The sequence below is a fragment of the Schistocerca nitens genome, chromosome 3 (assembly GCF_023898315.1).
Source record: "Schistocerca nitens isolate TAMUIC-IGC-003100 chromosome 3, iqSchNite1.1, whole genome shotgun sequence".
In the NCBI taxonomy this organism is placed as follows: Eukaryota; Metazoa; Arthropoda; class Insecta; order Orthoptera; family Acrididae; genus Schistocerca; species Schistocerca nitens.
The window spans coordinates 575,855,167-575,876,954 of NC_064616.1; the positions used below are offsets into that span (position 1 = coordinate 575,855,167).

Consider the following 21,788-nt stretch of genomic DNA (forward strand, 5'->3'; position numbering starts at 1 on the left):
TGGTGAAAGTTTTAGGTCATTCACCCCGTATATTTGTAAAAAGTTATGGTTCTACAACATTCCCTTATGGTACGACCGAAGCTATTTTTATATCTCAAGATTTGTCCCTCTTCATGTCCAGTAGCCTTTCCTCTGCTGAGCGATTTCAGTCGCTTTTCTGTCCCGTGGTTAAGTCCTTCACTCTAGTCCGTTCCCTGATGGATTTCATTATTTCCTGTGTCACTTAGCAATTCCCCACATGCATCTCTCTATTGCTCTCTGAGCAACTCCCATTTTTTGAATACTTTTCGCACTTTAAATCCATATACAACTGCTATATGTCAATACAGGTAAAACACAGTGACAATAAAGTTTACTTTTCAGCCATATCAGAAGTTTGGTTTTGAAAACACTATCTAGTTTACGAAAAGCACTCCAGGCTACGTTTTCTTCATCTGGTTCTGTAATTGCGCTGTTAATTTACTGTTTCCTCTCGATGTGTTGGATATACATTGTTCTAGACCTTTTGCAATTGATTTTCGAATTTACTTTCAAAAATGCGAAATCATGTTATTATGTTCGTTGTTGAAGTACAACTGGACTACAGGAAAACAGTTCAGTGTCATTATCAAAATGAATGTGAGTCACATTTGCTCGATTAATATGTGTTTTTAGCACGGTTTTATTGGGTCGTTTTCTTGTCTATCTGTTCAGTAAAAATTTTACAATTCATTTTAAAGCTCAGAACTGAATAGCAACGTAATATTAACTCGCTCTCACGTCGGTCTGTTCGGTGACGGTGTGGGTTCGAAGACAGTTCTTTTCGTCTTCCATGCATCATTTGCGAGATAAATCGTAATGATGTGGAACGAGAAATTTTACATTCACATTGCAAATTAATTTGTAAATATGGTTGCATACTGAACATTTATAAGTTTTTTTCTTTATTATAAGTAAATATACAGTCGTGAGTTAGTAATTCCTACCCACCACCTTTTACACATTACAATAATAGAAATTCTTCTACTGAATAGAAGGAGTTGTCACGGAGGAACTTTTCCAGTATATTTTCAATTTTTACTGTTCTGTCTGTCAGACATTTTATGTCACTGGCAAAATGATCAAAAAATTTAGTAGCAGCATTGTGAACCACTTTCTGTGCTAAAGACGACGCTAATGTGGAGTAATGAATGTCGTTTTTCCTTCTGGTATTATAATTATGTACATCATTGTTCCTTTTGAGCTGCAGTGGATTATTTACAGCAAACCTCATGAGGGAACACATATACTGTGAAGCAGTAAGTAGTCAGAATACCGAACTTCTTAAACAGATATCTGTAAAATGATCGTGGGTGACTACCACATATTATTCTTACTGCACGTTTTTGACCAATGAAGACTTTCTTTCTTGAAGGTGAGCTGCCCCAGAACATTATAGAATGAAAATATGCAAAATTTGTCAATTTAGTGATTTCTCTCTCCCCAAGATTTGGAATGACTCTAAGTGAAAATGTGGCTCAACTAAGTTGTTTTACGAGTTCTAAAACGTACTTTTCCCAGTTTAAATTCTCATCAATATGGACACCTAAAATTTTTGAAGTTAAGACCTTGTTTATTATTTCCTCGCTGTATGGTGTACTTATCATTGCTTTTGTGCCTCTAGATGTGCAAAACTGAATATGTTGTATCTTTTTAAAATATGAGTAAATGTAAAACATCTAAGCCGCCCTGCAGGACCGGCATGTTGTGTGAGTTGTATCAGATTGCGTTCCAGCCAGTATGCGAGAGGATGGGCATGACTGAACAGAGAGAGGGGGGACAGGAGATGGATATCGCTTTCTTCTCTGTCGGTTCGGTATAAATTGTGTTTATTTTAAACTAACTTCGCATGAGCTTGAGACCTGAAATTTTAAATGTATCTCAGAAATGTCTGACAATGCAATATTAACTTACTTACTCTGGTATGTGGTGGAGGGTACTGCGTTTCCCACTGTCTTTTCCCAATGAGCTAGAGACTTGAAACTTTCAACGCAGCTCAGAATTTGATGACAATGAAATATTAATTCGCTTTCTAGTCTTTTGTATGGTGGAAGATACTTAGTGTACCATTGTCATTTCCCCTCTTTTCCTATTCCAGTCGCAAATGTTTTGCGTGAATAAAAATTGCTGGTAAGCCTCAGGGTGAGACTGAATTTCTCTCATTTTTACCTTCGTGGTATTTTTGAGAGATATCTGTAGGAGGAAGCAATTTATTGAGTCACTTGAAAGAAGCTGAAATAAACCCAAATTTTTCTACATTTCTCTATTGTAAGCTCATCAAACTGTCTGAAATCGACTGAAAAATTTATAAATATGAATATGTAATAATTATGTAACTAAAAATGAATTTTTAATATACCACGTATTTAAATTGAATTTAAAAGTACAAAATAATTTCTCCTACTCTCTTACAGATTCCTAACCTCATATAATTAGTTCTGAAAGTTCGTGATTGTCAGTTTTTAATAGCTATGAAGATAGCTGTAAAATTTAAAACGAAAAACGTAGAGCACAACCAATACATATTTTATGCGTCAATAGTTCGCCTCCTTATTATTACACCACTTACTAACTGACGCGTGTAGTTCATCTCTTTGATATTATTTATTGCACAGACCACATGCTTTTCGTTTTAAATCTTACAAGTATTTCCATAGCTACTAAAATTTCATAAGCATAAATTTTCAGGACTATCTATATGGGGTTAGGAATCTACATGGAGTTAGGAGATATAATTTTTTACTTTTTAGCCTGATTTAAAAAACGTGGAATATTAAAAATTTACTTTTATTTAAATAATTGTTTTCTTGTTTTCTCAGTTTTCCCTACAGCTGCCAATATTAGCTTTTGTAATAAGGTATCTCCTTGCCTGAGTCCTTTTTCTATTCTGAATTTCACACTATCATGACTAAACCTACTGAAAACGGTAGGATTCTTGTATGCACGTATATTCTTCAATAACGTAACAGAGACTGAATAAATTGCTTTTTTCTGTAGTACATATTCCGTTGAAACAAACGCAAAAGCTTTCTCAAAATCTACGAATCATACACACAGTGATAATTCGTTCTCATTGTTCCGTTGTATAATTTTGTTCGCAACTGCTAAGTTGTCTATTGTGCTATATCCACTTCTGAAATGAACTTGTTCCTTTACTTGGTTAAAATTAAAATTTTCCATATGTGATGCAAAATAATATTGTTGAATAGAAGAGTCTCATAGATCTAGAATTATTTTTTTTAATTCCTTGTCTGTCTCCTTTCTTACGAAGGAGAGTCGCTACAGCGTTGTTCCACTTTCCGGAATCATTCTGTAAGTAATTTTGCAGTTTTTGTATAACTTTTCCCAAGGTTTTCATTATTTCTACTGAAACATCATTATCTCCCAGCACTTTCCCTTCCTTCCAAATCCCATTATTATCTGTCTCTGTTTCTGATTCATCTGTTGCACTGCACAAACACTTAAGGAATCTGTAAACGCTACTACATTGTTCTCTCTCTTGTAAATTACTGGGCTATCTGTCATCTTTACTGAGGAAATGTGATGTCTACCCAACGTAAGTCTCTGACTTGTTTTCTCCCTATTTTATTGTTTCCAGTTGTTCCTTCTATCAGATTTTTCACTGTATCTCCCTACATTTCTCGAAGATATGTACGAACAACGAAGTTTATTCGTTTTTTAAATAAAAACCGCCTTTTCTTGAGCATATTCTGTCATAGTCTCATTGTTGTTTGCTCGAAACTCTCGCCTTCTCTTTAATACCCATCACTTTTGTAGGCGTTGCAGTGTTTTTTTCAGTTGTTTCCTCCCGCCAGGGCTGTTTGGTTATGCATTGTTTAAACACCCATAGAAAACTGTTTGTTATTTCTTAGATATCCTTACTCCTGATTTATTCAGTTATGTTTCCCACACGATTCGATTTCGGGAAGACGACGATTCAGATCTCCAGATTTAGGTTTTGTATAATTTCCATAATTCGCTAAAGACAAACACCGGTACAGTTCTTTGAAAGGGCACGGCCCAATACCTACCCCATCCTTCACTAAGCCGAGCTTGCGCACTATCTCTAATGACCTCGTCTCCATGTGGTGTTACACACTAATCTTCCTTCCTTCTTTCAAATTATGTTTGAGATGACTTTATCTGCTTGGTGTACAAAAGAGTACAAAGAAGTGCTTGTTCCCGACCAGAGTGGTTAGTTCCCGCATGACTCAGAGCTGACAAAGACCTTGTGGAATGACATGTTGGCGTACGTAATGGCTGTGTTTTGTTGCAGCACCTGATGAGTGGCTGGCTGTGGGACTACAGCTTCCGGTGCCAACCCGTGGACTACTCGCGGAGCCCCACGGCGCTTCGGGTGAGTGCCCTCAGCTGCACAGCTCTACAAGTACTCAGCGTTTCAACCAGTACAGCCTCATTTACACTTCACAAAACCAGTAGCTCTTTCAGAAACTGTGCACATGTGAAATAGCTTTACCAATTTACGTGTAGCGACTGAGTAAGAAACATTCCTTGCATAAAGCACTTACAAATAACTGGCGATGTCCATACGCAGCCGACCATACCATTCTTTAATTTTGCATTACAACAACTGCCCAGAAAACTGTTCTTCGGAGTTGTATATTTATTTCGACTAACAATTACTACCAATTGGCGATGTTATAGAGGAGATCAAAAACAGTCTGAAAAGCTTGTAAGCGTGTTGCATAGTATGTTGTGCCGAGAAATGATTGTTGAATTTTCGATACGTTGTGCCGCTTCCGAATTAATTAGCATTGGAGTTAGTCAATCAGGCTGTTGTGTGCGCAAATTCATGCGGTCCGCCAGATATAATTAGTTTCAATTGTCCTCGTAGTGTAGATGATAGAGCATGAGTCTGCTCACCCTTCGGCTCCGGTTCGATCCTTGACCGTTCCGTGTCTAATTTTTGTATAGCTCTCTTGTTCGATTTTAGGAAACCAAACAAAGAATACGTATGGCGACACCGTCTCTGGCGGGCCGCTTGAATTTGCGCAAGCAACGGCCTGATCGGCTAACTTCAATGCTAACAGAAACGGCGCAAAGTATCGAATTCTTTTCTTAACAATTACTTACCGGCAAAACATACCCATCAGCACCCTTACAAGCTTTCCAGGCTATTTCTGACAACTCTGTATAAGTTATGTTCCTGTGTGAGGATAAGAAGTCCATTTTTCATTCATCTGCAGATCTCTAGTTTTTGGTTAATGAGATTATTATAACGAGAAACGCACGAAGAATCTGTCTCTAAAGTTTCAAGTTTCGACATTATATCACGATAGTTCAAATGTTACGTAATACATAAACTTTATTTATAGCAATGAATGCCCTTTAGTAAGTAATTTTATGATACCTTTATGTAAGTAACAGTTTAGTGAAAATTTGTCTGATGCCTATCCTGCGAAGAATACTTTGTCCTATAACACTGTCTTCAGCTCGCTTCCTCATGAATTTAAACGTCAGTCCTCCCATCTACATCTACATCTACATCTACATTTATACTCCGCAAGCCACCCAACGGTGTGTGGCGGAGGGCACTTTACGTGCCACTGTCATTACCTCCCTTTCCTGTTCCAGTCGCGTATGGTTCGCGGGAAGAACGACTGTCTGAAAGCCTCCGTGCGCGCTCTAATCTCTCTAATTTTACATTCGTGATCTCCTCGGGAGGTATAAGTAGGGGGAAGCAATATATTCGATACCTCATCCAGAAACGCACCCTCTCGAAACCTGGCGAGCAAGCTACACCGCGATGCAGAGCGCCTCTCTTGCAGAGTCTGCCACTTGAGTTTATTAAACATCTCCGTAACGCTATCACGGTTACCAAATAACCCTGTGACGAAACGCGCCGCTCTTCTTTGGATCTTCTCTATCTCCTCTGTGTTATACCGTCCCTTATTTTTCAATTACACTCTTTGATGTATCTCATAGTTACATGGTCCCTCGTTAGTGTCTCACCTCCTGCATTCTGAGAAGAAAATTTTCCTAGTCACAACAACGATGCCGCGTTTTCTAAACGATTGTATCCCAAGAAGTTGTCTGTAATACTAATGCGAAAGTGTATACAATCAACATTGTTGATTGGGAAACATGAGATCGTTGTTATCCATTTACACTGTACGACTGTTTCATTGAAGCATGTTCGAACACGTAAAATTAATATTTTAGTACCGTGATTCGGCATAATATCGCAGAAATTAAATAATATACAGGTGCGCAAAAATAACCAAGAAAGTAACTTTCGCATGATGTGTCACTTTCAAGTAACATAGGTCGATGAAATTCTGACCATACAAAGAAAGAATTGCTACAGTATAGTACAGAAGGAAACTGAAAGTAATACGCAGTGAGCGTTCTTCTAACTATAGATTTCTGTCTTTTTAATTTATCTCTTACTCATGCTGTGAAGCACTCATAGTCGTTTTAGTAACTATCTTCCCTGGAATGACTTATTAAATTAGAAGTAATTCTTTGGAATCTTCGCTAGTGAGATTCTTTATGATCCTGCCTACATGTAGTACAATTTCAGTGGCTATAAAATAATGGCTTTTTCAAGCCATTCTCTTTTAGAACTACTCATTCTCTACGTACACCGTATACAGACATTCGAATGGAAGACATTGCTGTAATGGTTTCTCATTGCGGACTTGCTATATGAACGTTCGACGTGACTGCTTTGACATATGCAACGACACATACAACAACGCGAGTAAAACGTAGAAATTATTATTGACGCTTTCTGGCTCGTACTTGCTCTTAATAGTGACAGGATATTGACCCAAATGATTGTTTGTTGAGGCTGTGTAAGTATCTCCGAGTGACTCTGTGTATGACCAGCAAAAATACATAAAATATGTAGGTGAAACGGTGTAGGGAAATCTCAACATTACGCAGCGGGCTGCTGCAATGCTGACGGGTTTTTCAAGAGAGCTGTGTGACGAGCGGGTTGTAAATTGATGAATCACTTAGAAAGACCCAGCAGCGACTCGCTGTCAGGTAGCAAAAAGGAGGTGTTTAGGACGAGTAGTCATAATAAGGTAAGTAAACGGCTTCTTAGATAGCGTCTGACAATTCACAGTTCGCTGAGTTATGAACAAGAAAGGGAAATTCCATCGCACGTATTACTAAGTACCCGTGCTGTTAACTAGTATCAACAATTGTCATGTAGAGTCGACAGTAGCCGCATTTATTGATACCAGCTAATAGCTGGGCCATAAATAGAACGTTGTAGCCCTATGCCTCGTACCTCCACGAAAGACACAGCTCAAACCCATGAGTCACACCCGCCAACCAATTCAGTGCCTGAGAATAAAAGCTATTAGCAAGCGCATCGCCATCTAGAAGCGCTTCTTACAAACAGAAGTTTTCTTTATCTTCCATTTTTATTTCCTGATCAGGACCAAGTGCTGTCAAATTTTATAGAGCCAAGATTTTACGTAACATTGAAATCTGTGTGCTAAGGAAATTATTATGACCAGTAATTTCAACTTGTACAGTGCCTCCTCTTACCACGGGAGGAGTCGCTTTAGTCCATATTTATGAAGTCTTTATCAAGGAAGGAACTAGAAGGAAGTGTTAAAACTTGGAAAAGATAAGCTTAGCTTGAGAAGGAAAGTCAGACCTCAGGAATGCACAAACCTGTACGTGTGCTGCGCGTTTGGTTTCCCGTAACAATGCAGAGACGTATTCCCATCTATTTCAAATAGACCGTTAACAACGTGTACTTGATAGATAGAAGACAGTTGTATCTTTCGATGGATCCGAATATACAGTGCATCACGCAGAAGGAAATTATGAACAAAATAACTGAATTTTTTGGACGCGCAGTATCTCCTATCGGAATCTTGAAAAAGCTCTCAGAGAGTGAACTGAGCCTCGTCACAGATACGCCTGAACACGTGAAACACGTTCCTGTTTCCTGTGGTTACGTATAATCTGACGTTACCAGGACTAAAACCTCAGATATTTTTAAATGATGACTAACTGACAACCTCAGCTGCAGACAGGTGTTGTTGTTATACCTCGATGTGGACAGCTGAAAATGTGTGCCCCGACCGGGACTCGAACCCGGGATCTCCTGCTTACATGGCAGACGCTCTATCCATCTGAGCCACCGAGGACACAGATAAATAGCGCGACTGCACCTTCGTCTGTGCGAATGCGCACAGGTTGCCCAAACTCTTACGGGAATCGCCAAAGCGTGCGCGAGTAATGAGTGGGTGGGCAAATGTCTATAAGGTACAATACATATGTAGAACCGTGGACAGTTGGGAATGTGAATCTCACGGGAAGCGTGCAAGGGATAAGTCCCTGCAGTCGCGCTATTCATCTGTGTCCTCGGTGGCTCAGATGGATAGAGCGTCTGCCATGTAAGCAGGAGATCCCTGGTTCGAGTCGCGGTCGGGACACACATTTTCAGCTGTCCACATCGAGGTATAACAACAACACCCGTTTGCAGCTGAGGTTGTCAGTTAGTCATCATTTATTCCAGGAAAAAGCTGCACGGTCATCAACAGTAACTGTTCTTTCGAGAACAAGTTACTGTCTTCGTATATCAGATATTTTTCTCCAGACTCAGCATAGTTGCAACGGCAACTCAGTATGCTCAAGCTGGAAGGTCAGACAAATGTTTAGTCTCAACTCGCTGAGTCTACGTGCTATCTCCACTATCAATCAGTGTCTATGACTACCGTATTATGGTATGAACAATCAGGAGTAATGTGACAAAGCTGTACTATGCAGAGAATATTCACATCCTTACCATGGCAAATCTGAGAAGCTATAACGTAATAGAGGCAATTATAAGCAGCAGTCAGAAAGTTTCCATTCGGAAGCCATACAGGCCAGACTCCGTCTGCCAATCAGGCAAAATAGCCGTAGGCATCGAGGCAATCATCCCACAGGCGTACCATGTTGAAGATACCTGTTTGGTAAAACAATGTGCCCCGCCGCTTCAAGAAGTCCGTAACTGTCTGCTGAACATCCTCGTCCGACAGGAATCGTCGACCCTTCGAAGCCTTTTTTAAGGCCCGAGGGTGTGACAATCCCATTCTGAGAGATCGGGACTATAGGACGGGTGCTCCAGTGTCTCCCACTTGAGTCAGTGTAACTTCTGCGTTACGATGTATGCGATATGGGGACGTACGTTATCATAAAGCAGTAACCCCCCCTTGTCGCAGTTTTCCTGGGCGTTTGGCTTTAATTGCCCCATATTCATTCTTTACTCTCCGATGGATGTCTACCGCTGCTTGTCCTTCGGCAACCAAGAAAAGAATAACAGCACGTTGATCCTGTTTTGGCTCATTTGGTAATGACGTCACCATACTTCACGTTTCCGCATTTATCGCACGCTCTTCGTAAAGTCACAAATGCCACTACAATCCCTTGCTTGCATGCTAGTGCTTATATACCAGCATCGGAGTCGCTCTACGTTGCATATACGCTGCAGAAATTTTTTGATCGCCTCTTATACAGGGTGTTACAAAAAGGTACGGCCAAACTTTCAGGAAACATTCCTCACACACAAATAAAGAAAAGATGTTATGTGGACATGTGGACATGTGTCCGGAAACGCTTAATTTCCATGTTAGAGCTCATTTTAGTTTCGTCAGTATGTACTGTACTTCCTCGATTCACCGCCAGTTGGCCCAATTGAAGGAAGGTAATGTTGACTTCGGTGCTTGTGTTGACATGCGACTCATTGCTCTAAAGTACTAGCATCAAGCACATCAGTACGTAGCATCAACAGGTTAGTGTTCATCACGAACGTGGTTTTGCAGTCAGTGCAATGTTTACAAATGCGGAGTTGGCAGATGCCCATTTGATGTATGGATTAGCTCGGGTCAATAGCCGTGGCGCGGTACGTTTCTATCGAGACAGATTTCCAGAACGAAGGTGTCCCGACAGGAAGACGTTCGAAGCAATTGATCGGCATCTTAGGGAGCACGGAACATTCCAGCCTATGACTCGCGACTGGGGAAGATCTAGAACGACGAGGACACTTGCAATGGACGAGGCAATTCTTCGTGCAGTTGACGATAACCCTAATGTCAGCGTCAGAGAAGTTGCTGCTGTACAAGGTAACGTTGACCACGCCACTGTATGGAGAGTGCTACGGGAGAACCAGTTGTTCCCGCACCATGTACAGCGTGTGCAGGCACTATCAGCAGCTGATTGGCCTCCACGGGTACACTTCTGCGAATGGTCCATCCGACAATGTGTCAATCCTCATTTCAGTGCAAATGTTCTCTTTACGGATGAGGCTTCATTCCAACGTGATCAAATTGTAAATTTTCACAATCAACATGTGTGGGCTGACGAGAATCCGCACGCAATTGTGCAATCACGTCATCAATACAGATTTTCTGTGAACGTTTGGGCAGGGATTGTTGGTGATCTCTTGATTGGGCCCCATGTTGTTCCACCTACGCTCAATGGAGCACGTTATTATGATTTCACACGGGATACGCTACCTGTGCTGCTAGAACATGTGCCTTTACAATTACGACACAACATGTGGTTCATGCACAATGGTGCTCCTGCACGTTTCAGTCGGAGTGTTCGTACGCTTCTCAACAACAGATTCGGTGACCGATGGATTGGTAGAGGCGGACCAATTCCATGGCCTCCACGCTCTCCTGACCTCAACCCTCTTGACTTTCATTTATGGGGGCATTTGAAAGCTCTTGTCTACGCAACCACGGTACCAAATGTAGAGACTCTACGTGCTCTTATTGTGGACGGCTGTGATAGAATACGCCATTCTCCAGGGCTGCATCAGCGCATCAGGGATTCCATGCGACGGAGGGTGGATGCATGTATCCTCGCTAACGGAGGACATTTTGAACATTTCCTGGAACAAAGTGTTTGAAATCACGCTGGTACGTTCTGTTGCTGTGTGGTTCCATTCCATGATTAATGTGATTTGAAGAGAAGTAATAAAATGGGCTCTAACATGGAGAGTAAGCGTTTCCGGACACATGTCCACATAACATACACTCCTGGAAATTGAAATAAGAACACCGTGAATTCATTGTCCCAGGAAGGGGAAACTTTATTGACACATTCCTGGGGTCAGATACATCACATGATCACACTGACAGAACCACAGGCACATAGACACAGGCAACAGAGCATGCACAATGTCGGCACTAGTACAGTGTATATCCACCTTTCGCAGCAATGCAGGCTGCTATTCTCCCATGGAGACGATCGTAGAGATGCTGGATGTAGTCCTGTGGAACGGCTTGCCATGCCATTTCCACCTGGCGCCTCAGTTGGACCAGCGTTCGTGCTGGACGTGCAGACCGCGTGAGACGACGCTTCATCCAGTCCCAAACATGCTCAATGGGGGACAGATCCGGAGATCTTGCTGGCCATGGTAGTTGACTTACACCTTCTAGAGCACGTTGGGTGGCACGGGATACATGCGGACGTGCATTGTCCTGTTGGAACAGCAAGTTCCCTTGCCGGTCTAGGAATGGTAGAACGATGGGTTCGATGACGGTTTGGATGTACCGTGCACTATTCAGTGTCCCCTCGACGATCACCAGTGGTGTACGGCCAGTGTAGGAGATCGCTCCCCACACCATGATGCCAGGTGTTGGCCCTGTGTGCCTCGGTCGTATGCAGTCCTGATTGTGGCGCTCACCTGCACGGCGCCAAACACGCATACGACCATCATTGGCACCAAGGCAGAAGCGACTCTCATCGCTGAAGACGACACGTCTCCATTCGTCCCTCCATTCACGCCTGTCGCGACACCATTGGAGGCGGGCTGCACGATGTTGGGGCGTGAGCGGAAGACGGCCTAACGGTGTGCGGGACCGTAGCCCAGCTTCATGGAGACGGTTGCGAATGGTCCTCGCCGATACCCCAGGAGCAACAGTGTCCCTAATTTGCTGGGAAGTGGCGGTGCGGTCCCCTGCGGCACTGCGTAGGATCCTACGGTATTGATGTGCATCCGTGCGTCGCTGCGGTCCGGTCCCAGGTCGACGGGCACGTGCACCTTCCGCCGACCACTGGCGACAACATCGATGTACTGTGGAGACCTCACGCCCCACGTGTTGAGCAATTCGGCGATACGTCCACCCGGCCTCCCGCATGCCCACTATACGCCCTCGCTCAAAGTCCGTCAACTGCACATACGGTTCACGTCCACGCTGTCGCGGCATGCTACCAGTGTTAAAGACTGCGATGGAGCTCCGTATGCCACGGCAAACTGGCTGACACTGACGGCGGCGGTGCACAAATGCTGCGCAGCTAGCGCCATTCGACGGCCAACACCGCGGTTCCTGGTGTGTCCGCTGTGCCGTGCGTGTGATCATTGCTTGTACAGCCCTCTCGCAGTGTCCGGAGCAAGTATGGTGGGTCTGACACACCGGTGTCAATGTGTTCTTTTTTCCATTTCCAGGAGTGTATTTTCTCTCTTTGTGTGTGAGGAATGTTTCCTGAAAGTTTGGCCGTACCTTTTTGTAACACCCTGTATATAAAACGGTTTGTTGTCAAATGGTATTGTTGGGGATTCTGTATCTCTAGAAATGTATACCTCTCAGATGCTTGGTGAAACCCATAGCAGGCACTACGTCTCGTAGTCGAATCCACATTCTCATTCATTGAAATTTTATTTATGATAAAGAGTTGAAACCACATGGTATTCGGTAGCTGTTTTCATTAACTAGCGCTTTTGGAGCTGTAGGGTTCCATACACATTATTAATATGTGATTAAGATGAATGGATATTAGCAATAGAACGACAACCGTCACTACTGCCACTTACCTTTAACTGAAATTGAAAACTGCTTTTACAGATGGCGAATTTGTGCTGGTGGTACTACATATCCAAACTGACAGAGTTTATGGACACAGTAAGTACAAATTTAGTTTATAGACAGATTATCACGCAATACTTTCTAGAAAAACTCCTAACAGTAGCGTTTTGTTGCTTCGCCTTTAGTCACAGGAATCAATGAAATGGTCATTTAGAAGTACCATCACTATTTGTATCATCACTATTTATCATTAGCAGTAATGGTCACAACAGGCACATTATAAAATGCACTTGGAATAAGTTTATTTTACCACCCAGTGGATGACTCGCGTAACAGAACATCAGAAAACTGTAGAAGTGCGTATTATATTATGATTGTATTCAAAAATGTACCTCCCACAGCATACATTCTAATAATCACATTAATCCCTTTCTCAAATAATACAAGAACATTCTCTCGACATCGTAATTTACGTACTGATCTTTTTCATTAGCTCTAATTGATCGAAGAAATATAGCATCGATATTTATCTTGTGGTTGAAGCTCAGTTTTCGTCCGTGTTTGTTTTCAAATAGACATTTATGGGAGTATAGCTACAAACAGCATAATTGAACAAGCCAGTGTGGAAATTTTTTCTAGCGCAAATGTCTGCAGCGAGAAAGATTAAGGCCCCTGACTAGATTTTTGTCATACAGCACGCTGAATGTGATATTTTAAGTATAAGATTTCTCCGTTGTTCAGTAATTCAGTTAAAATTCTTTAACTAGTCTGATGTTTAGGAAATAACATAACTTAAACTGTGAATACCTAAGTTTTAGGCAGTTGCAGGAAGAAATCACAAATAGCTTTTGCTCCAGATGTTATTCTTTCCATTTACTAGAAAGATTATTATAGTAATTTAAATAGCTTCGCAGAGAAAACACTGCTTTCATAAAAAAAAGACAATAGAGATCTACTCACACATATCTGCATTAGCACTCTCGTGAAAATGATGGATGCCATGTGTTTTTTGCAAATTGATTACAGTGAATCAACGAACCCTGTACTACCAATAGAAATAAGTTGATCTATAAACGCATATGGTAAGCAGGTACTAACGACACTACAGATTTAGTAAAGAAGTGACATGCAAATGGAAGTCTTTCCAAGTGATATTTGTGTTATCTGCTATTTCATAAGTGCGAATCTGTTATAGATTTTCTTCGTTCTGCGTAAGAAAGACAACCAGGTGTCGCTGCTACATCTCTATCATCACACGTTGACTCCGATTGAGACTTGGATTTGTTGCAAGTTTATTGCAGGTAAGTGCATAGAAATTTATTATACATAACGGGGGGCTTTCAGGCCAAATACGACACTTCATAGAAAGTGACAAGGGAAATATGCTTCTAATTGTGGAATTACTGAAACAGCATTTCTTTTGGAAGTTTTTTTTGTTAGTTATGCGTATGTTTGTGTACAAAAATCAGCTCTGTGTACTAATGCCAAGCATAAAAAGATGTTGCAATATGGGGTAGTCAAATTTTAGAGTAGGCGCGTTGTTGTTAGGAATGTAATTGTATCAACGCTAAAGGCGGAGTTTCATACGGTATGTTGAGTCCAGTTGTAACGTCTGTAAGAAACAGCTTAGAAGGGAACTGTACCCAAGATATTTGACTACATTACCACAAGGGGAAAAAATACGGCGTCCGAAAGCATTGTGTTGTTCAACTTGAGCGATCTGTGATCCTTGTGATGAGATTAAACGATAGTGAAATTACAGGTCTCTTCCATAAGTTAATTCGAAGTCTCACTAATTACCTCGACGAGTTTGCAGCAATGAATGGGTAAGCTCCTATCAAGCGCTTCTTCCCTTTCGCTTAGCCTTTGAGAGTTTCGGGTCATGTGAAAGTAAGTTCATATACTCAAAAAACGATACTCATCTTGCTGCTGGTACTAATCAGATCCATAAAATTTGCTTCTATTTTTATCTTAGATAAGCGTCCGCTGCATGTTATTACATTGTTTCGACAGCCTATTGAAAGGGCCATTGCTTTCGCAGGGAATCAGAGTAAAATCAGAATTAGTGAGAAGCGAACCATATGCTCAACAACGAGTATTTATCACATGGCTTTGCAACTAATTGTTATATAGACTTATAATCTTCTGTTTGTTTCTAGGTGGCCATGGTACGTTTTCGAACCTCATCAACAACATTGTGCACGTTATCATGTACCTGTACTACATGATGGCAGCCATGGGGCCCGCCTATCATAAGTACCTCTGGTGGAAAAAATACCTGACGTCGTTGCAGCTAGTAAGTACAGAGACTATTGTTCTGAAGAAACTTTCTTTCACCGAAAGCATATCGGATGAGCTGTACCATTTATGTGTGTCATAATTCAAATACTGATTTATGTTAACACGATTCGTAAATGTATATGCGAAGTAAATATATGACGTCTTACGCGGGAATAGCAAGAAACAATAATTTTATTTGGCTTCGTATACAGTAACGTTTGCCTTTGTGGTAGCTCTTTGAAATTCTTCTCGGAACTTCACGAATATATTTCGGCAGATAGCCTAACCATCTGCGATAACAATTCACTTCCACAATCATTAGTAAAGTAATTGTGAACTGTCTTTAGAATAAGTTATATTGCCATATGCAGCAAATACCTTGCAAACATATCATCTCCAAAGCGATATTTCTTTATTGTTCTTATTCGCAACTAATTTCAAGATGTTAGCACTTCTTCAGGTGTTTTTCTTAATATGAAACAGCAAAACACCTGAAAATGAGCCTCCTGCACGAAAATTTTGTGGTTAAGAACAATACAGAACAATTGCACCAGAAGTGGTTTGCTAGACAGGAATTTCCAGAATAAGACAAACACGGTTATCTCACCTGAAAATGAGTAAGACACGTGGTTATCTTTTCAAATTAAAACAGAAACAATGTCCCACAGTATTTCTGAGGTTTGGCGAAATAGCTGTTAGCTGCCGAAGATCAAACAAATAATTAGAGTTTCTGAGGTAGAGGTAGCAGTTTAGTTACTACAATAAGGTTCGGAATAGAAAAAAATAATACAAGGAAAGTATCGATGAGGTAGTTGTGAGAGGAGAGTGAGCAGTGCCTGTTCAATTTATTTGATGTACTACTCAGAAAAACTTTACATCGAAGGCTATTTCTTGTTAAGAATGGCAATAGAAGTTTGAATAACACACTGTTAAATATCAGAAATGAGTAATAGAAACATGGAGAAATTATACTCGGGATGTATATTTCACAATACGGTTGGAACAACGAGAGAATAAAAATAGGGCGATTACAAACATAAAAGGTAATATGCAAGAAGAGAGACCAACTCAGTGGATTTTGTGTTGAGAAAAACATTTACTATGAAGGCACTGTTATTATCTAGTGAGGCGTCTGCTTAGGGAAAAACCAGAAAAAAGTCTGGAATCATTTTGAATATTGCGGATTATGTAGACAGATAAAATTCTAAATGGCAAACTAAATGGAAAATATGATCAGTCTTGAGAAAAACAATAGTAGACGGACGTATCAGATACTGGGTTGTTTCTCCGCCTGCTGGAAGTACCGCAAGGAGCACACAGCGAAATATTTCGGCAACATACTAAACCAAGACAATAATACGTCAAATATGATGTTTCTAGTCGTATTCAGGAAGCACATATTAAGGACTCTTTCAGTAGGTTGTGAATGTTCGTTAAGTGCATACTAGACAATTACACTATTTTCACTTGGTAACACTCGTTCAATGCTGTACGAAAGGGCAGCTACTGTACTTCATGTAAGGGTTTCAATACATTTGCAACAGAAGTGAAAATGTGAGTAGTAAACCCAAGATTGTCAAGTATAGCTTGGAATCTATACTCGCAACATACAGATTTTATTTCACGCAGGATTTTCACGCAGCAATTTTTAGAATTTCGCTGTAAGGTAGTTGTCATAAGTACATGCTGCTGTAAAACTCTTTTTAATGGTAGCACGGAGCAACAACATGTTGTAAGAATACAGGTTGTTAGCCGGCCGAAGTGGCCGCGCGGTTCTGGCGCTGCAGTCTGGAACCGCGAGACCGCTACGGTCGCAGGTTCGAATCCTGCCTCGGGCATGGATGTGTGTGATGTCCTTAGGTTAGTTAGGTTTAACTAGTTCTAAGTTCTAGGGGACTAATGACCTCAGCAGTTGAGTCCCATAGTGCTCAGAGCCATTTTTGAGCAAATACAGGTTGTTAAAAAAATGTGTTTCATATTTCACGAGGTGGTGGTCTGCACCAAAACAAGAAAAAATGTCCAAATGTGTATGAATTCCTAAGGGACCAAACCGCTGAGTCATCGGTCCCTAGTCTTATACACTACTTAAACTAACTTACGCTAAGGGCAAGACACACTCATGCCTGAGGGAGCTCTCGAACCTCCGGCGGGAGGGGCCTTGCTATTCGTGACATGGCGCCTCTAAATGCACGGCCACTCCGCGCAGTACCAAAACAAGACAAAGATGTCAAGTAAGCATGCGCTCTAAAATGCATGACTGAAGAGCTGTGAGCACTTGTTCATATTCGGTTCTGTGAAACCCATATCTTCTGCTGCAATCGCTTTCCTGTTAGGAACGACCTACAAAAAAAATGGTTCAAATGGCTCTGAGCACTATCGGACTTAACATCTATGATCATCAGTCCCCTAGAACTTAGAACTACTTAAACCTAACTAACCTAAGGACATCACACACATCCATGCCCGAGGCAGGATTCGAACCTGCGACCGTAGCAGTCTCGCGGTTCCGGACTGAAGCGCCTAGAACCGCACGGCCACCACGGCCGGCTAAACGACCAACAAAGACGGTAAACAAATGAGGACACATTTCTGTGTTATTGTCCATGGATACAGCACGCAGTAAACATCTGTTAGTGTTGTTATTGTAAACCGTATACATAGTTCTTGGTAAGTGCAGCACATACATTAGTTCTAATGGAACCAGAATCTGTGCTGATAAGTTTATGAAGTGCCTTTACATTTTAGTTTTATCCTTCCACTTACCGGCATAATGGAAGCCTATTATTCCACATGGGAAATGGCAGACTTGATCTTCTGCAATGTCTGGCAAGTACAGATCGTATATAACAGCAGTCGGATTACATCAGAAGCTATGCTGATTCACAGTAACAATATAATGTGTTATCATTTGTTTATTGCATTCTGTAAGTTTTTCGTAAGCTCTTGCAGTAGAAGAGATGTTCACAGTAGTGAAGACGAACAACCGCTAATAGCTCTGAAGATATGCGTTTTAGAGCCCATGTTTACTGGACTTTTTTTCCTTGTCTTGGTCCAAATTACCACCTCTCAAAACATGGTATACTTTTTTAACGCCAGGTATAATATGTAGTAAACACTCTTTTTAATGTGTTCTTTTTTTTACCACTATTCTGTGAGACATCTCATGACCGAGTAGCTATGGCTCACATTGTCCCACGGAACCTAAGAATATAAAGATATAAATCGTTTAACGTCCCATCGCCATCGTGAGTTTCGTTGAATGACCTCTAGTTCTACTGAAGAAGACTGGGTATCTGACACTGCAGTCGTCTTTCTCATGAGTCATCGCAGCATTCGCATGTACTGATTAATGGAAACCACCGAAAGTGGATGGATCAGTGCACGCATAATTGAGCGTCCTCATCCTGAATTCGAGTGCGGTGTGTGAATCGCCTCTCAGACTAGTCATATTAAGCTCGAAGAGCTATCGCTAACATCGATTTGCGGTAGGATTTTGGATCATACACTGTGTTCGAACATAATGAATGACTTCGAAGAAAACTGTTTATTGACAAATAGTCAGTTCAGATTCAGAAAATATCGTTGTCGTGAAACACAACTAGCTCTTTATTCTCATGATTTAATGAGTGCTATCGACAGGGAATGTCAAATTGATTCCGTATTTTTAGATTTCCAGAAGCCTTTCGACACCGTTCCTCACAAGCGTCTTCTAACCAAATTGCGTGCCTATGGTATGTCGCCTCAGTTATGTGACTGATTTCGTGATTTCCTGTCGGAATGGTCACAGTCCGTAGAAAGTGACGAAAAGTCATCGAAAAAAAATAGCGTTCCCCAAGGAAGTGTTATTGGCTCTCTGCTGTTCCTGATCTACATAAACGACATAGGAGACAATCTGAGAAGCCCTCTTAGATTGTTTGCAGATGATGCAGACATTTTCCGTCTTGGAAAGTCATCAGAGGATCAAAACACACTGAAAAATGATTTAGCCAAGGTATCTATCTGTATGGTGCGAAAAGTGGCAGCTGACTGCAAATAATGAAAAGTGTGAAGATAGCCATGTGAGTACTAAAAGAAATCCGCTAAATTTGAGCTACACGATATCACACAAATCTAAAGTCTCTAAATTCAACTAAATACTTAGCGATTACAATTACAAATAACGTAAACTGGAACGATCGCATAGATAATGTTGCGGGTAAAGCAAACCAAAGACTGCGATTTATTGGCGGAATTCTTAGAGAGTGCAACATGTCTACTAAAGAAACTACTAACTCCACGCTTGTCCAACCACTTCTGGAGTACTCCTGTGTGGGTGGGATCCGCATCAGATGGGACTGACGGAGGAGATCGAAAAAGTTCAGAGAAGGCAGCTCGTTTAGTATTATCGCGAAATAGGGGGGAGAGTGCCACGGACATGATACGTGAATTGGGGTAGTAATCAGTAAAACAAAGAGGTTTATAGTTGCGGCAGGATCTTCTCATTAAATTTCAATCACTAACTTTCTCCTCAGATTTCGAAACTATTCTGTTGCCACCGACCTACATAGGGAGAAACGATCATCATGATAAAATAAGAGAAATCAGAGTTCGCACAGAAAGATTTAAGCGCTCGTTTCTCCTGCCATCCGTTCGAGAGTAGAACGGTAGAGAAAAAGCTTGCAGGTGGTTCGATGAACACTCTGCCAAGCACTAAATTGTAGACGTAGACGGATGTAGATTAACAGATGAAAACTCATAGCTTGGACAAAAGACCACGAGGAATTAATTGCAAGACTGATGACTAAACAGTAACAGATGGGGAGTTCTCACGGCTCTCACATATTCGTATAAAGAGCCACAGTCGGAGGGATCGTAAGCTGAAACACTGGCCTGGACTGAGACAGGGCTCGACAACAGGTTGCATATGATCTCGGCAAGGGCATGCTGGTGTTGTTAGACCGAAGGCAGTGGAGAAAAAAGTTTGGGAGGAGGAGGAGGAGGAGGAGTTGAAGGTCGGACCAAGCAGACGGCGTCCTTGCAGCGGCGGGCCAGTCCCGCGGCTTTCTCAGCACACGCGGAAGACTTTCGCTTTCCGTCGGCCGGTCTCTGGCGACCCAGGCGCCGCACCGTTCCTGAATATCGGCCCACCTCTTACAAGATGCCGTTGCATAACTAACTTACGCAAGACACCCCGCACACTGCAGGTGCCTACCACAAATATAGGTCGTGACCCACTTAACAGCAGGCGGCTTGCGGTTTCCACTTTTCCTCAACACGGGCTTTTGGAGCATGTCCCTATGGACATACATGTAAGTCGCTCCCATTCGGAATCACCTCCAGTGTGTGTATGTAACGTGACAACTTTCTTTTTGATTCACTCTCATGTTGCCTTCAAAATATGTGTGGCTTAGTTCTGGACAAATACAGGGTGAACATAAAGTCTCTACACGCTTCTGTAGAAACGCTATTTTTAAACATCTGCGATATATAATGGAAGATACATCACTCTAGGACAACAAATCAGTACATCTCAAAGTGGTAGCCCTCCAATGCTCGGCGCTCTTCCACAGGCCCCAACACGCTTTATAACAATGTGGTAAGATGTAATGAACCGTCTGTCCGGAAAAAGCTACATCCGAGTAGTAACGGACAATTAAGGCATAATGGGGCGGTCCCCCGTTCTTCAGGAAAACATCTGAATCATTAATCCTTTCTTGTATCAACTGTTGCTCAAGAACATTTTTCAACATTTCGAGGTATGTGTCTCCAGTAAGCATTTTCTCCGCAAACATTAAGGGAATATAGACAGTAGCCCTTGTTATTCCTAACCATACGTTCACTTTGCGGAGTGTTGTTGCCACTCTTTCAGTGCATATGGTTGATGTTTTGCCCATATTCTGTAACTGTTTACACCCCATCTGTGTGGAATGTTGCTTCATCACTGAACAACACATGTACCATGAGATTCTAATTTTCCGCACCATGTAATATATCATAAAGAGCCTGACAGACAGCACAATCCTCAGATGCAAGCTTATGGAGATCTGCATGTGGTATACACGTTTCTTCAACGTGTTTTTCAAACTGTGGGTTTTGGCACTGTGTCTCCTGGTACATGCAGAGGGGCCTCGTGCGATCACATCCTCCACGCGTCCAACGGTTTCTTGAGCTAGGGACAGGCTCCCAAAACGTTCGCCATCATTAACATGCCAGAACGTTTGAATCTGCTAACTAAATTCTTGATTGTCAATGTTGTGAGACCTGGCTTTCTACTCTTACGGATGAAATCCTCCCGCACCAGTTAGTATGTCATTCCACGCAAAATCGCCCAAAAAATAGAGGTTCGTTCTTCTGTTATGAGCATTCTTCTGTCACATAACCTACTACAAAAATGGATTTAACTACAGGGTGAAAAGTATTTAAACCGACAAACACTGGGAGGTTGTAGGGGACATCAAAACAAATATTTTTCCCTAATGTCATTTTTTCCTATGTGGAGTGTTTAAACTGGTAGAGGAAGATTTCTGTGGCGGCAAATTAATTAAACCAACAAACACTTTTCCATTTTTTATGACCAAGAGACAACATATTAACACAACCCAACTTCAATTACAGTAGATTTTCAAAAATGCCTCCATTGACCCGTAAACAAAGGTTACACCGTCGGATCATGTTCTGTCTGACACAGGCAAAAGCCCCAGGAGTATCCTGAATTGTTCCTGCTGC

At 41.6% G+C, this 21,788-nt stretch overlaps 1 protein-coding gene across 2 annotated transcripts in view; it reads left to right on the forward strand.

The window, feature by feature from the left end:
- The window catches only part of LOC126248486 (elongation of very long chain fatty acids protein AAEL008004-like), a 332,054-nt gene that overhangs the window by 281,488 nt on the left and 28,778 nt on the right, over positions 1–21,788 (forward strand). For both annotated transcript variants that reach the window (XM_049949509.1, XM_049949510.1), the window contains exons 5-8: positions 4,295–4,375; positions 12,843–12,899; positions 13,999–14,104; positions 14,963–15,099. In XM_049949509.1, coding sequence (XP_049805466.1) covers positions 4,295–4,375; positions 12,843–12,899; positions 13,999–14,104; positions 14,963–15,099 — 381 coding nt within the window. The remainder of the gene's footprint in view (positions 1–4,294; positions 4,376–12,842; positions 12,900–13,998; positions 14,105–14,962; positions 15,100–21,788) is intronic.